Source organism: Microtus pennsylvanicus, chromosome 13, assembly GCF_037038515.1.
Source record: "Microtus pennsylvanicus isolate mMicPen1 chromosome 13, mMicPen1.hap1, whole genome shotgun sequence".
Taxonomy (NCBI): domain Eukaryota; kingdom Metazoa; phylum Chordata; class Mammalia; order Rodentia; family Cricetidae; genus Microtus; species Microtus pennsylvanicus.
The window spans coordinates 4,634,691-4,651,010 of NC_134591.1; the positions used below are offsets into that span (position 1 = coordinate 4,634,691).

The 16,320-nt window shown below is 43.7% G+C and overlaps 1 protein-coding gene across 1 annotated transcript in view; it reads left to right on the top strand.

Annotated features, from left to right (window-relative positions):
• The window catches only part of Pappa (pappalysin 1), a 237,896-nt gene that overhangs the window by 17,230 nt on the left and 204,346 nt on the right, over positions 1–16,320 (top strand). The window contains exon 2 of the mRNA XM_075945577.1: positions 14,749–15,811. Coding sequence (XP_075801692.1) covers positions 14,749–15,811 — 1,063 coding nt within the window. The remainder of the gene's footprint in view (positions 1–14,748; positions 15,812–16,320) is intronic.

A 16,320-nucleotide genomic window follows, 5' to 3' on the forward strand; every position in this document is an offset into this window, starting at 1 on the left:
CAGGTCAGCAGATGGTGGAAAACTGATAAAGTATAGGGACTAGAACCTCACTAACAGGGAAACCGTCTTCTTAGGTAGAGCCAAGGCAAACAACTGTCAATAACTTGATTCCTGAGACCTTTGTTGTCCACAGCCTCCCAAACTCCACCCCACTCAGAAACTGAGTATCTATGATCTCTGAGTATCCCTGAAAATAGGAAGCATCAAGAAGCCTTCATGGTGTGAAGTTGTTGGCATTTCTGAAGCATTTTCAACATGCACCTATCATATTCCAATTTGCCTTGTGAAACAAGCATTCTCATTTAATACAGTGAGGTCTTTGTATTCTCAACAACAAACACATGATTGTAAGGCTTGGGGCACAACCTGCCTTTTTCTGTAACTCTCACCACCACCTCTACTCTTCTCTACATTACAAAGTTCTGTGTCCGCAGAAAGATCTGTTTACAAACAAAGGCTCTGAGAGGACAGTATCAGCAACTTAAGACTCCAAAACAAAATAAAACAAAGGAAGGTACCCCTGATCCTATCCTTGTGGCTCCTGAGCACCCACTGCAGCCCTCCTCAAAGGAATCCCATCTTTCCATCTGTCTGCATGTCTTACTTCCTCTGACACCTTCCACATAGGTAGTAAAACCATGAAAAGTCTAGGCTAAGAATTGAGCAGATGCTGGCCTGAATTTTTTGGAGAGCTGGGTGATAAAATGCAGACAGAGATTGGTTTGCAATGGTAAAAACAAACCTAAACCATGCAGTTTACATCTGACTACCTGAAGCAGAAGCTGACAGAAGAAGGGTCATCAGTTGGGTAGGTGCAATCGTTGTATGAAAAACAAGTCTCTCTCAGGTCCTAAGCAACCAAGGGAATGATTTATCCACTCTCTTGGACTCAAGTCTGCTGTGGCTCCCTCTTACTTATTCATTGTAATAGAAATAGCTGAAATATGTAATATGCAATGTAAGATAAACCCTGTTTTAAGTATTTTGTCTGTGAATTACTCCTCACGAGGATCTCCGTAGTGGTAACAATAGCACCCCAGTTTGTCAAGTGAGGGATAAAGAATTTTAAGTAATTTCCTTGAAATGTACAGCCACTCTGTGATAGAATCACTTCCTCTGGGTCAGTATTGCAAACATACTCTATCACAGATGTCCTAACCCCATATCTGAATGCTCAGCATGGCATTCTACATGCTGTCTAGACTTTATGTCTTATCAATAGCTGGTAGAGAAACACATTGAGATGAGCAAACTACAGCAACATGGAACTTCCTTGCGAGTGCTTTCCTGTGTACTATAGCATGCTTGGCAGCATCCCCAGCCCCTACTTGCTATGTTCAGAGCAAGTCCCACCTACTGTGCAGTTTTGATAACTAGAAATGGAAGTGTCCATTCCCAAACACCCCACAGAGGGCAACATCTCTATCGCTTGACAATGACATACTTTAGATTCATCAGAATTGCCTGGTATTCTTGGACACAAACTCCCATTTTGGTGTCTTTTCGCAATAACTTCTTCCTTGACCTTATGGTATCCTTGGCTTTCTTTCCATCAGTCTTCTACAGTCTATAGCTTATTGCACTCCCAGTCTATTTAAGCCAGACAGGAAATGTCATATCTGAGTGCCTAATCTATTTACTTTTATGCTTTAAAAAATGTAAAACATATACACAATTTCAAACTTTTGATTTAAGCTCCCCAAAGAATTCCACAAGATCTTAAATTTAAAAATTTAATCTATTTCACATATCTGACAGATGTTTTATTGACTTTATCATATGCCAAAAACCAAGCTGATCACTGAGGGTCTTAAGTCAAAGGAGATATACCTGTGTAGATGGATTCCCACCAGTGCTCTCCAGCCTCAGCATCCAGTTAGGAATCCCACCAGTGCTCTCCAGGATCAGCATTCAGTTAGGAATCCCACCAGTGCTCTCCAGCATCAGCATCCAATTAGGAATCCCACCAGTGCTCTCCAGCATCAGCATCCAGTTAGGAATCCCACCAGTGCTCTCCAGCATCAGCATCCAGTTAGGAATCCCACCAGTGCTCTCCAGCATCAGCATCCAGTTAGGAATCCCACCAGTGCTCTCCAGCATCAGCATCCAGTTAGGAATCCCACCAGTGCTCTCCAGCATCAGCATCCAGTTAGGAATCCCACCAGTGCTCTCCAGCATCAGCATCCAGTTAGGAATCCCACCAGTGCTCTCCAGGATCAGAATCCAGTTAGGAATCCCACCAGTGCTCTCCAGGATCAGCATCCAGTTAGGAATCCCATCAATGATCTCCAGCAGCAGCAGCCAGTTAGGAATCCCACCAGTGCTCTCTAGCATCAGCGTCCAGTTAGGAATCCCATCAATGATCTCCAGCAGCAGCAGCAGCAGCATCCAGTTAGGAATCCCACGAGTGCTCTCCAGGATCAGCATCCAGTTAGGAATCCCACCAGTGCTCCCCAGCATCAGCATCCAGTTAGGAATCCCATCAATGATCTCCAGCAGCAGCAGCAGCAGCCAGTTAGGAATCCCACCAATGCTCTCCAGCTTCAGCATCCAGTTAGGAATCCCATCAATGATCTCCAGCAGCAGCAGCAGCATCCAGTTAGGAATCCCATCAATGATCTCCAGCAGCAGCATCCAGTTAGGAATCCCATCAATGATCTCCAGCAGCAGCATCCAGTTAGGAATCCCACCAGTGCTCTCCAGCGTCAGCATCCAGTTAGGAATCCCACCAGTGCTCTCCAGCATCAGCATCCAGTTAGGAATCCCACCAGTGCTCTCCAGGATCAGCATCCAGTTAGGAATCCCACCAGTGCTCTCCAGGATCAGCATCCAGTTAGGAATCCCACCAGTGCTCTCCAGGATCAGCATCCAGTTAGGAATCCCACCAGTGCTCTCCAGGATCAGCATCCAGTTAGGAATCCCACCAGTGCTCTCCAGCATCAGCATCCAGTTAGGAATCCCACCAGTGCTCTCCAGCATCAGCATCCAGTTAGGAATCCCACCAGTGCTCTCCAGGATCAGCATCCAGTTAGGAATCCCATCAATGATCTCCAGCAGCAGCAGCCAGTTAGGAATCCCACCAGTGCTCTCTAGCATCAGCGTCCAGTTAGGAATCCCATCAATGATCTCCAGCAGCAGCAGCAGCAGCATCCAGTTAGGAATCCCACGAGTGCTCTCCAGGATCAGCATCCAGTTAGGAATCCCACCAGTGCTCCCCAGCATCAGCATCCAGTTAGGAATCCCATCAATGATCTCCAGCAGCAGCAGCAGCCAGTTAGGAATCCCACCAATGCTCTCCAGCTTCAGCATCCAGTTGGGAATCCCATCAATGATCTCCAGCAGCAGCAACAGCATCCAGTTAGGAATCCCATCAATGATCTCCAGCAGCAGCATCCAGTTAGGAATCCCATCAATGATCTCCAGCAGCAGCATCCAGTTAGGAATCCCACCAGTGCTCTCCAGCATCAGCATCCAGTTAGGAATCCCACCAGTGCTCTCCAGCATCAGCATCCAGTTAGGAATCCCACCAGTGCTCTCCAGGATCAGCATCCAGTTAGGAATCCCACCAATGCTCTCCAGGATCAGAATCCAGTTAGGAATCCCACCAGTGCTCTCCAGCATCAGCATCCAGTTAGGAATCCCACCAGTGCTCTCCAGGATCAGAATCCAGTTAGGAATCCCACCAGTGCTCTCCAGGATCAGCATCCAGTTAGGAATCCCACCAGTGCTCTCCAGGATCAGAATCCAGTTAGGAATCCCACCAGTGCTCTCCAGCATCAGCATCCAGTTAGGAATCCCACCAGTGCTCTCCAGCATCAGCATCCAGTTAGGAATCCAACCAGTGCTCTCCAGGATCAGCATCCAGTTAGGAATCCCACCAGTGCTCTCCAGCATCAGCATCCAGTTAGGAATCCCACCAGTGCTCTCCAGGATCAGCATCCAGTTAGGAATCCCACCAGTGCTCTCCAGCATCAGCATCCAGTTAGGAATCCCATCAATGATCTCCAGCAGCAGCAGCATTCAGTTAGGAATCCCACCAGTGCAATACAGCATTTTGATCGCACTCTACTTTTATCATTAACAGTCTGCATTGCTCCAAATTGACATAAAGTCCTGAGACAGTGATTCTGACTTTCTTTGCTCTGTCACTGTAGGAAAAAGTGCCACATTACTCCTAGCCAATAGTCCCTTATTTTCTGGACTGTCTTCTTAAAAAAAAAAAAAAGAATTCAAAGATACTCTAATGTCTATGAAAAAAAAATCTCAGATCTCACTGCATGCCAAGCTCAATCATTTTCGATCTCCCCTCAGGCAACCCTGACCACTTCACTTCCTTCCGTTTCCTCGTGCATTCTCAGTTCTGTCGTGGGTAGATGTCTTTTTCATCTCCAGGGTTACTGGTAGGATACAGGTCTAATTCATGACCATGATTAGGATTCAGGTGTTGATTCTGTTTATCCCAGAATCTGTGACATCAGACAATCTGTACCACTCTTGGATCCTCACTTTTCGTGTTCATGTAAAGCAAATTATCTCCATTTTGTTGCCTTCAGAGAATGTTGGGAAAAGCAAATGAAATAAAAGAGATGCCCTGTAAATTTCAATATTAGATAAATTTCATATTCTTCTGTTTTTATAACCAATATAAATCAGAGTTGAGAAATTTAAAAATTACATAAAAATAAATATTCAGCTTGTAAGAGAATTCCTATGTTTTTCATAGAACACGTAGTCTATGGACTAAGACCTGGCTATCACATGTCAAATGACCTTGACCATCACTGTAAAATATCTTAAAACTCAATTGCCTCTCTGTTGGAAGGACAGTAAAACTTACCCTATAGAGAAGTAGTAATTGTTCAAGAAGCTGAAACATTCACAGTTTCTGGTCATGTACATTGCAGATTATAATTAGTGGGCATATTTATTTCTAGGTGCATATAGCTATGAATAGAATTAGCAATATTCTGGAGATATCATGAAGAGGACACATGATAGTAATGGTTTCCTTAATTGCATTTTATCACTTTTGTGTGTATCTGTACTGCATCCATTTATAAATGGACCAGCAGGATCAGCAGGAATCTTTTGTCCTTAGCTAGAGGGTTCATGCCGTTCCTTGACATGACCCATGCTCCAGGTATCTAGCAAGGGTCTGATATGATGGAAACTACCAGAATATATGATAAATGAACTTTTGAACAAATTCATACACCAGATGACACTTGGAGATGTTATTTGGGAAACTAGATATCACAGACAGTACTAGTCAACAAACTCAGACATCTCCAAGTCTAACTGGAGATAAAGGGCACTCAATAATAGCTAGGAGAACCTCAGATCATGGGTCACTGGGTTGAAAGAAAGGGAGGTAACAGGATCTGTCTAGGACAGTGTAGAGGTGTGCTTGATGATGTGTGGACCTTCTCAGGGACTAGGGAGTTCTTTGATTCTAGAAATATGAAGGGTCACTTGTTAAGATGCCGTGAAAGTGATTCAGTGTTTTATTGTGTGGGAAATGGTTTAAACCAGTAAAGAACTCTCCCCCATGACTCTACTTGGTACTTCAGTGAAGGGTGAAGAAGGGGCTGCCACGAAAGAAGGTAACTGCAGGGGGCATATGTCCTTGACCATGTCCTCAGAAATACTGCTCCCAGGGTTATAGAATGAGTATAGAAAGGGATTTCTCAGGTCACCAACATGAACAAAGGTAGGGTCTCCCTTCCTCGCAGAGCCGTTACCAACATCAGCCAGGATCTGGTTTGAGCTGTGCAAACGTTGAAGGTGTATGAAATTGAAATGCGTCCCATCCCAAGCTTCCACTCTTTCCTTCCATTTCCTCTGATCTTCTTCCCCCCTTCATTTCTTTCTCTAAGTTGATATACATCACTTTCATTCCCAGTGTATGACAGAGAGGGTAATGACTTGGTTCTTCATTACATACAGGAGTGAAAAAAAAAAAATGATTGAAGAGCCCAGAAGGAAAACTTAACCCAGTTCTGAGGGGAAAAGAAAACTTTACTCTGAATAGCAGTAAAACATGTAGCCACATTTTTTGCATACTATACAAGAGCGAATTTTTAGTCTCAGTCCACTCTATCCTAGGTGTGAAGTACTTTTTATACTACTTTACATATGAAGAAACCAGAAGGCACGGGAGTGAGAGAAGGGTAGGTGAGGGAATGCTGAGGCTACACTGCAGAAAAGTGCAGAGCTGGGGTTCGAACGACCAGGCTGGCTACACATTCTACACATTACAGATGTTTTAACACTTACTACATTGCCAGTGGCCATGTGCCAAGTCCTGACAAGTTGATTATCTCCTTAGTTCCTTCTCTAATGTCAGAGGCAATGGGTTATCCCCACTCTATAGATGAGTACTGAAATCAGGGAGGATGTCCTCCAGAATTCCCGGGTTGCCTCATTGATAAATGATGGAGCCAGCAGTTGGTTTGTTAAACTCTGAACTTTCTCTCTCTCTCTCTCTCTCTCTCTCTCTCTCTCTCTCTCTCTCTCTCTCTCTGTCTCTCTCTCTCTGTGTGTGTGTGTGTGTGTGTGTGTGTGTGTGCACATGTACCTTAGTCAATGTTCAACTGACATTAAGAGACACCATGACCACAGCAACTCTTATAAAGGAAAATATTTAATTGGGGTTTGCTTACATGTTTAGATGTTTAGTCCATTATTATCATCATGGTGGGAATCATGGCAGAATGCAGGAAGACAGGGTGCTGGAGAGTATTATCTGGATCCACAGGCAGCAGACAGAAAGATACTGGGTCTGGTTAAGCATTTAAAATCCCCGAGCCCACACCAATAACACACTTCTCCAACAAGGACACACTTACTGCAACAAGGCCATACCTCCTAATTCCTGTCAATTAGTATCACACCCTAAGGATGAAACATGCAAATTTATGAGCCTATGGGGACCATTCTAATTAAAGCAATGCACACTCATGTGTGGGGGGGTGATACGTGCATATGGTTTTGTGTAGATATGCATAATCACAAGAAGTGCGCATGTGTGAAGGTGTTTGCAAAGGCCAGAATACGGCATCTTCCTTACGTTATGTATTGAGTCAAGCTTTTTTGCTAAACCTGAAATTCACCATTTCAGTTAGACTGGCTCGTCAGCAGGTTCTGGAGATTTGCCCATTTCCATGCACTATACATCTCCCCCAGCACTGTGCTTCAGATGCACATTTCCATGCCAGGTCTTTACACAGACACTTGGGAATCCTAACTCTGCTCTTCATATTTGTTCATCCACTGAAGCCAAGACTCCAGTTCTAAACTCCGACCTTTCCATTTTATATAGAGGCTGCTTTTGGGACCAAAGGATTAAGGCAGCAAAGTCAAAGGTGGAAGGAATTTCAGGTTTTATTTGAGCTTCCAGAAGCACTTTGCCAGTCCAGTTCTATCTCATAGGTCAGGCCTGATGGCAGTGGCATGCTTTTAATCCCAGCACTTGGGAGGCAGAGGCAGGCAGATCTCAGTGAGTTTGAAACCAGTCTGGTTTACAGAGTGCGTTTCAGAATAGCCAGGACTGTTACAAAGAGAAACCCTGTCTAGAAAAACAAATAAGAAACAAAAAAATTTTAGATCTTAGATGTGCCCTTCTCAAATCTGCCTCACATCTATATGGTTTGAAGTAGTCTTCAGAAGTATGTATTCTTTTATCACTCCAAAGATACTTGTGAAGCACATGAGGTAAATGGACTAAAAACTTTCATCCCTAGAGGACGGGTGGAAGGATCCCCAACTCAGAGAGCTTCATTTAAGGTCATACCACTTAATGAAACTGGTAAGCTGCTCCATGAGGTCATGAGAAACTCAAAACTAGTTTCTAGCGTAAGAAAGAATCTGGGCAGGAAAGTATATGCAGGGGACATTGTCTGTTTCCTACAACCCTGCTTCTGTCAGAACGCATGCAGAGCTGACTCGCAGGAAACTTCTCCTCAGCAAGTCTTGGTCGTGTGACTGAGGCTACTACATTTGATGGTTTTCTTCTCTGACTAACAGATAAAATTGCCCTTTGATACCATCTCAGCTTTCTCTGAATGTCTGATGGTTTGAAATCCTTCAGGTCATTTTAGGGTTTTGTCCCAAACAAACCCAGTGCAGGGACCACGGGTATACTTAACCCAAATCTGTCTGTTTTAATTGCTCTCCTCTGGAGAGATAAAAGCTTTCCATAGGATTGCTCTCTCAAGCATTTCTCTATGGTTTTGATACTAGCAATTAAATAATGGAAAACAAAACAAAGCAAAAAACGACCAGTGTCGACCTTTAGTTTTTAATTTTTTTTTTTTTTTAGCATTCTGTAAGAAACCGATTGTTGACCTAAATTCGTTCTTTTATTCCTACATCATCTTACCTCTGCTTGCATTCTCATGTCAGATTCCCACAGATCATGAGTATACTATAAAGTTGGGGAACCCAAGTCTGCCTCTCCTACCCATTACCTTAAACTTCCCACAGTGGATAATCACACTGGTGTTACCTGAAAAATCATGATCCTAGAATCAGGAGTTTAGGAGATTAGAGGGATCTTTAGGCCTATCTGCTGTGGTCCTCATATTAGGAGAGGGAATAAGGAAACTCAGAAAATAGTTGGCTTATTCAGTGATGTACAGCAGAGCATCAGCCTAGTGGGGGACATGTGCTGAGGGTGATTCCCATGCAGGAAAGTATCCTGACGTCCATTTTAGCTTCAGAGTCAGACAGCACTCAGGATGTTGTCTCTCCCAGACCTTAGTAGGGATCCTTGGGACACCACTTATGATCTTCACACTCAAATTTCATGTCTGCCAAAGAGTTTGCAGAGTCATGTGTGCTTAGCATAGAGATTGTCACACAGAGCTTAAAAAACTTGTTATTATTACCATTATTTCTTTGCATCTGCTACTTTTTTTTTAACAATGAGAAATGTCCCAGGTAGAATTTTCTTTTTTTTATAAAGATACTCTCCAAAGGAGAAAAATAAGTAAGCAATACAAGTTGAATATGCAGTTCCATGGCTGGCTAATTCTCCTCTCCAGTCAGCGGCAAATGTAAGTGCGTCCAAGAGAATAGTGTAGACAAAGTGAGGCAGAGTTGGGGAATGGAACTGGACACTATGACACCTACATTCCTATTGCCTAGATCTATATGACGCTGGCAAGGGGATGTAACTTCTCTGAGCCTCACCTTTTCTCATGGACAAATTCATAGCAGCTGTTGTATTAGGCTGGCAAGAGCATCGTAAGCGATACTGTGATGGTGTAGCCGCTGCCCGTGAGGCCAGTACTAAACAGGGGCCTCAGGGAAGTCAAGTCCCACGGAAATACAGACGCTTGCCTCCCGGTAATGAAGGTATTTGTGTGCATGGAGAATGCAGTGCCCATCGCTGGCTCCTCCTAATAGACTGCTCTGCTCAACAAGGAGGAGTGGAAATTGAGACACTGTGTCATAGCAAGAGAAGGGATGTGAAAAGAACACAAGGCAGGGGGAGATGACAACAGTTTAGCGATATCCCAGTGGGAGTGTTCAGAAAGCACACTGCATGATAGAGCAACAGTCGGCTCTGGCCTCCCTAGCAGAGGCTCAATGCCTGCCTGCCTGAAACAGCACTCATTTCATTTCTTTCTTTTGTTTTGTTTTGTTTGTTTTTGTTTTTCGAGACAGGGTTTCACTGTAGCTTTGGAGCCTGTCCTGAAACTAGCTCTTGTAGACCAGGCTGGCCTCGAACTCACAGAGATCCGCCTGCCTCTGCCTCCCGAGTGCTGGGATTAAAGGTGTGCGCCACCACCGCCAAGCTCATTTCTGTTCTTACAGTCCTGAAGGCTACAAATCTGAAATGCAAGTCTGCCTGGGGTTATTTTCTCCTTCCAACTTTTAGATGACTTCCTCTCTGTGAATCCACATGATCTTTTCTTTGTGCACAAACATGCCCCCGATGTCTCCTCTTATCAGTACAACAACATTGGATTTGACCTTATGGTGACATAGGTGTTAAATGGTTACCTCTTTAAAGACTCTGACACCAAATACAGTCACTCCCTGAGCTTCCAGGTGATGTGGCTTCAACATGTATGTCTTAAGGGGTCACAAACACTCAGTTCAAAACATATGAAATTGAGTACTCTTCTTTTGAGATCTGTGAAGAATTTTGCTGAGATTTTGATGGACATTGCATTGAATCTACAGATTGCCTTTGGAAGATTGCCATTTTTACTATATTAATTCTGCTTAACCAAGAGCATGGGAGATCTTTCCACTTTCTGGTATCTTCTTCAATTTCAATTTCTTTCTTCAAAGATTTAAACTTCCTGTTCTTGAGCCTCAGTTTCTCTGAAGAGTGCACTGTGTGGATATTGACAGTTTCATGGAGCAGGTCACGAGAAACTTAATGTATAGCCCTTGATATTCAGCAATTCCTAAGTACGAGTAACATGTTTAAACAGAGAAAAGAGTAGAGAAATAGAATGTATATCCCTGGAGTAGAATCTTTCAGTTGATACATAAAAGGTGTCACATATTCCAGAGCGTTCTCCTAAGCTGAGGCATTAGAACAATACCCTGTGCAGGTCTCCTGCCTTCAGGCTTTCCTGCCAGGTGTGAGCGGAAGTGGAGGCGTGAGCCTGGGAAAGGGCTACAAGAGGTCGAAGAGATGGTTCAACAGCTGAAGGCGCTTGTTGTTCAAGGCTAACCCCATGCATTTGGTTCCTGAAGCCTCTGAGGATGGAAGGAAAGAACCAGCTTCACAAAGCTGTCCTCTGACCTCCACATGAGTACTGGAGCACACGTGTGCCCTTGACACACACATAGTAAGAAGTAAAAATCAAATGGAAGCCCTTTGCATATCAAACTTAGCTGCTTCTAGACCAGGGCATATAGAATGGCAGTAGATTGGTGTCCTGGTGACCCTGGTATTGTGACTCATTTCTTCTCATCTGGGCAATGTTTCCAGATACCTCACTGTTCTGCAAAAGGACACTTGAAGTCACTTTTATTCTCTGTTTCTGTAGGCTATAACATTAAGCAGGTGTATGCTCGTTCCATGTAGATTATGTGCAGAATTGTGTTTGCCCTTCTGCCTTGTCACACAGGGATATGTCCATTGGGGCTATCCTCTAGCTCCACACAAGATGGTTAACTTAAGACAGACCTGTACCATGTTTTAAACCTGTCTCTGTTTCACTGAAAAATGTGAGAAAGGACAGTGTGGTACTACGTGAATATTCCTAGGTTCTCAAGAAGATGCTGTTTTGTGTCCTGCAAGAGGTAGCAATCTAAGCATGCAAGGATTGAGAACGACATAAGGCATCCCGTTCAGATCAACACACAGGTCTGAGTACTGCCAGCACACAAGGGTCCATTAGATCAGTGAACAAAGGAGCTCTTCAAATTTAGCAGAGGATCATTTGATCTCACCCTCCCCACTTCAGAAGAGGGGAATGAGCTCCAGAGGCATAGAGAGTGCAATGACTAATTCCAGACAATTTACTTGGCACAACAAGACAGATCTCTGGTGCCAAGGCTTGGTTCAGGTCTGATACAGTACAGGAGTGTTTTGCTTCCGGTCTTCTACAAGGTGGCTTCAATTAAGATAGTTTTCATGCAAACATTGACTCTCAGCCCCAAGTCGTTATGCCATCCCTAGGAAGCTCAGTGATTTCATTTCAACAAATCACACTTCAAGAAAGCATTTCCATTGAACTTTTGAAGCCCCTGCTTCAAGGGTCTCATTTACTTTAATGCCATTTGTCCTTGAGTCACTGAAAACCACTTTTTGTCCTACCTTCCTGCATCCTGGGGCAAGCCACCTCTTTCTATGAACCTCTGTATGGCAGCATCAGGTAGCCTGAACCATACTCCAAGTCCCAGGACGCTGTTGAACCCTACAAATGTCTAAACATTTGAACTCTCCAACAAGGCAGACTTCTTCCCAAAAGCAACAAAAAAAGCAGAGACCAAGAGCCCTTGGCAAAAGAAAAAGGGGGGGGGGAGACAGACAGAGACAGAGAGAGGATGTGTCGTATTTCCTATTAGATTACCATTCATTTTTATTTCATAGAATAATAAGGGAGGAATTAAGTAGATGAGAGGGATACACTGAGCTAAGAAGAAGGATACAAATGTGATGGATTTAAGAACCTCTGGTCCCACTGACATTCTACATAGACCGCAGGACATGATTCTGAAGAAATTCATCCCAGATATGAAGACAGTTCTTTGTCTTAGGAGGGAGTCAGCAGGGAAGTAACTTTGAATGCATAGTCTCTTACTGTTGTCTAGGCTGATGGAAATATAGGATTTCTAAGTGGCTTTTGAGTCTTTATGCTCTATCTTACCATATCAAACAAGATGATTTCATGGTACCTCCTTTCTCTGGCGCCTTTGTATTTTGTTTCCACTTATTTCCTACTCTTTCATTTGTAATTTACTCCCAGCCCCTTTAGCATTTTAAAAACCAGCTCTTGTTTAGATAGCCTGTGTATGTCAAGAATATTATACCCAGTATGTCTTTCAAGTAGGACAGAATATGTAAAAAGAGATATAGATAAGGGAGTCAAGGTCCACAGAGATGAGGTGATTTTGTTCCAGACATATGGCCTGTAATTTCGGTCATTATGAGTCAAAACAGGTTACTCTGGACCCAAAGATCCTCCCCCTTCCCTTACAGTAGAAGCAAATCTGTCCTCTTACTTTCTTTGTTTTTGATAACTGATGAATTAGTGCCTTAAATTCTGTTTGTCTTTAAAAACCCTCTTTCTTTTTCATATTCTGTTTGAATTATATATTCATGTTCTCTTCATGGGACACATACTGAGTGCCTACTGTAACAAGTAGCTAGACCGGTTACAGACATAACCAAACTGGTCACTACCCTCAAGAGCCATCCAGTCTAGTAAAGAAGAGGCCACACGATGGATACAGGCAACTCCAAAGTGAGTAAGCCAATGCTGTTTTCTGAAAGCAAAATGGTTCGTAGAGAAAATGGCCCATGCTACAGAGCTATCAGAGAATGCACCCTTGGAAGAGGTGCTTTGTGTGTTAGTCAGGGAAGCCTGTAATAAATAAAATCATCCATGGATTGACTATGTAATAGAAAACTTCATTCAAATAAGGCCCGGAGGCACTTACTGCAATGCCAGTGTCACCCAGACTGCAAAAGACTGTGTTAGGATATTCTGTCCATTGCCTGAAAATGTTCCGAGTGAGAAGAAAGAAGTGGGTGGGCTTAGATCCTCTGCCAAAATGCTGGCCGTGTCAGATGCTAACATAGACATTTACACAGATGCTAAGGTCCCAGTGCCCACAAAGAAAAAAAAGACTGTGTGGGCCTCTTCTATTGATTTTGCTGGACACTCTCCATGTTTATTTGATGAGTATTAATGGCAGATGCACACTCAGAGTTACGGTGACCGCACTGATTCATTCCCCAGTGAGAGTAGGGACTGTCCTTCCCAAATGAGCATCTTTTATTCATTCTTGTCTCCTTTTCTTTCTCTTCTCACCTGGCTTCATACAAGCATCTGACACTTAAAGTACACATGTAATTAGAAAATCCTCTTCATCATCCGGAAAGCTTTGCCTGTGCCAAGGTACAGCGGGTACATTCCAGAAAGGGTGGGGGATGGGGGACTGGTGAGTACAAAGATAATCAGATACATAGGGAATCTGTTGGGCAGCTTATTAAAGTTTCTAGATCTCTCAAGAGGGATGTCTGCCTTTAAATGTCCTTACACTTGTGATACCTACCTCCAACTTTCCTTGGTAGATGAAGAAATCCAAATCCTTGGTGGTATGAGTGTTGGGGGTATTATGCAACTTGTATACATTAAACAGCTAATTCCAAGAGCTAGAATCCACTTACCCACCAACTGACCTCATACCCATCTTTTCCCTTCCCTTAGTTTCCATGTTCACCATTGCTTAAATGAGAAAAAAAATATCACTGCCATGGATTTATATGTGTTCAATAAGCTATTGCATATAAAGACCTTACCATGATGCCTTGCCTGTTGTACAGACTTAGACTGTATACTTGATTACAGCTGAAAAGGTCACATACTTACATGTGAACCCACACATACTCACACACATTACAGGGAGGAGAGTGGTAGATAATGAACACTTGGTTCTTGGGAGATTTGCAAGTGATTCTGAATAAATCACTTACTCTATTTCAGCTTCCTCACTGTTGATAGAGCTGAGGAAGTTAGAGGCTGTGATCTTTGCGGGGGAGGGGGTGTTGTTTTAATTTTTTAACTGGTGAAATACTCATTCTTCTAACAGAAGCTTTCTGGTATACTCCATATTCAATAAAAAGGAGTGAAACTTTATGAGTTTATTTGCCCTGAGGTACTGACAAATCCTACTCCCTCTCCCTGTTAGTTCCTCTAGCCCTTACTGAATTGTCCTCAGTGTGGCCAAGGATACCAGAGAGTACATAAGTAACAACCAGGGTCCCATAGAGCTTTTTGGTGGCTCACGTCTTTAAATCCAGCACTCAGGAGGCAGGGCCATGTGTATGAGGCCAGCCTGGTCTACAAGAGCTAGTTCTAGGACAGGTTCCAAAGCTATAGAGAAACGCTGTCTCAAAAAACAAAAGAAACAAACAAAGAAAAAAAACAAAAGAAAAACCAAAACAAACAACTATTCTAGAGTATTTGATGTGAATTTTATCAGAGAAAAAAAACCTAACCAGCATCTATTTCCGTGCTTTATTTTTAATCTTTCTCTTTTGGGACCACATAGGACTGTATGACAAATGTTCTTATACCTCACGTGACCGAGGATGGGTCGTGGGCATTCACACCATCAGTGATCAAGGCAACAGAGACCCACGCTACTTCTTCTCCTTGAAGACAGACCGGGCCAGGAAAGTGACCACCATTGATGCCCATCGCAGCTACCTGCCAGGCCAGTGGGTATACCTAGCTGCTACCTACAATGGGCGACAGATGAAGCTCTATTTGAATGGTGCCCAGGTGGCAACCTCTGGGGAGCAAGTTGGTGGCATATTCAGCCCACTGACCCAGAAGTGTAAAGTGCTCATGTTGGGGGGCAGTGCTCAAAATCACAACTTCAGGGGCCACGTCGAGAACTTCCGTCTATGGAAGGTAGCCAGAACACAGAGAGAGGTACTGTCTGACATGGAAAGCCATGGCCTTCACACCCCTCTACCTCAGCTCCTCCTCCAAGAGAACTGGGACAATGTGAAGCGCACTTGGTCCCCCATGAAGGATGGTAACATCCCCCGCATGGAATTCAGCAATGCCCACAGCTTCCTGTTGGACACTAGTTTAGAGCCCCCTCTTTGTGGGCAGACGCTATGTGACAACACAGAAGTCATCTCCAGTTACAACCAGCTCCCAAGTTTCCGTCGCCCTAAGGTGGTACGCTATCGTGTGGTCAACATCTATGACGATGACCATAAGAACCCAACGGTGAGCCTGCAACAGATCGACTTTCAACACCAGGAGCTGGCTGAGGCCTTCCGGCACTACAACATCTCCTGGGAGCTGGAGGTGCTGGACATAAACAGCTCCTCTCTGCGTCATCGCCTCATCCTTGCCAACTGTGACATCAGCAAGATTGGGGATGAGAAATGCGATCCCGAATGCAACCATACGCTGACCGGCCATGATGGTGGGGACTGCCGCCAGCTGCGCTACCCTGCCTTCATGAAGAAGCAGCAGAATGGCGTGTGTGACATGGACTGTAACTATGAAAGGTTTAATTTTGATGGTGGAGAGTGCTGTGACCCAGACATCACTGATGTCACCAAGACGTGCTTTGATCCCGATTCTCCACACAGGTAAGATGTCCCATTGAGAACTGACTGTTATGTTTTTATCTTATAGATAAGACACCTAGGTTTCCTTGAAATTTGTGACAGTACTCCAGTTCAGACAACAGGCTTGTGACCAAAACAAGTCTAATACTAAGGTTATCCAGGGGACTATGTGCATGCATAGTCCTTTACAAGACTACATACTGAGTGCTTACCATTGAACATGACGAAGGCCTCAAAGCCCTGTCCTCTCAAAGAGCTCAAGTTTAAACTGAGAGCATGCACTGCATGTGAATAACTGTTGTACTATATGTGGTTGTGTTGATGAGCTCTGTACCCACCAATCCAGTAGCTTCACACCGTAGGCTGCTGTTAAAATTTAGCACAGTTAAAAGTAAACAGAACTCCTTTTATTTAGTTTGTATTTTTATTTTTTATTCTATTCTTACATTTTTGTTTATTACTTTTACTTTATTTATGAATACATAAAACCAGCAGCACCTGTTGATTCAAGCCTATAATCTCAACAACTT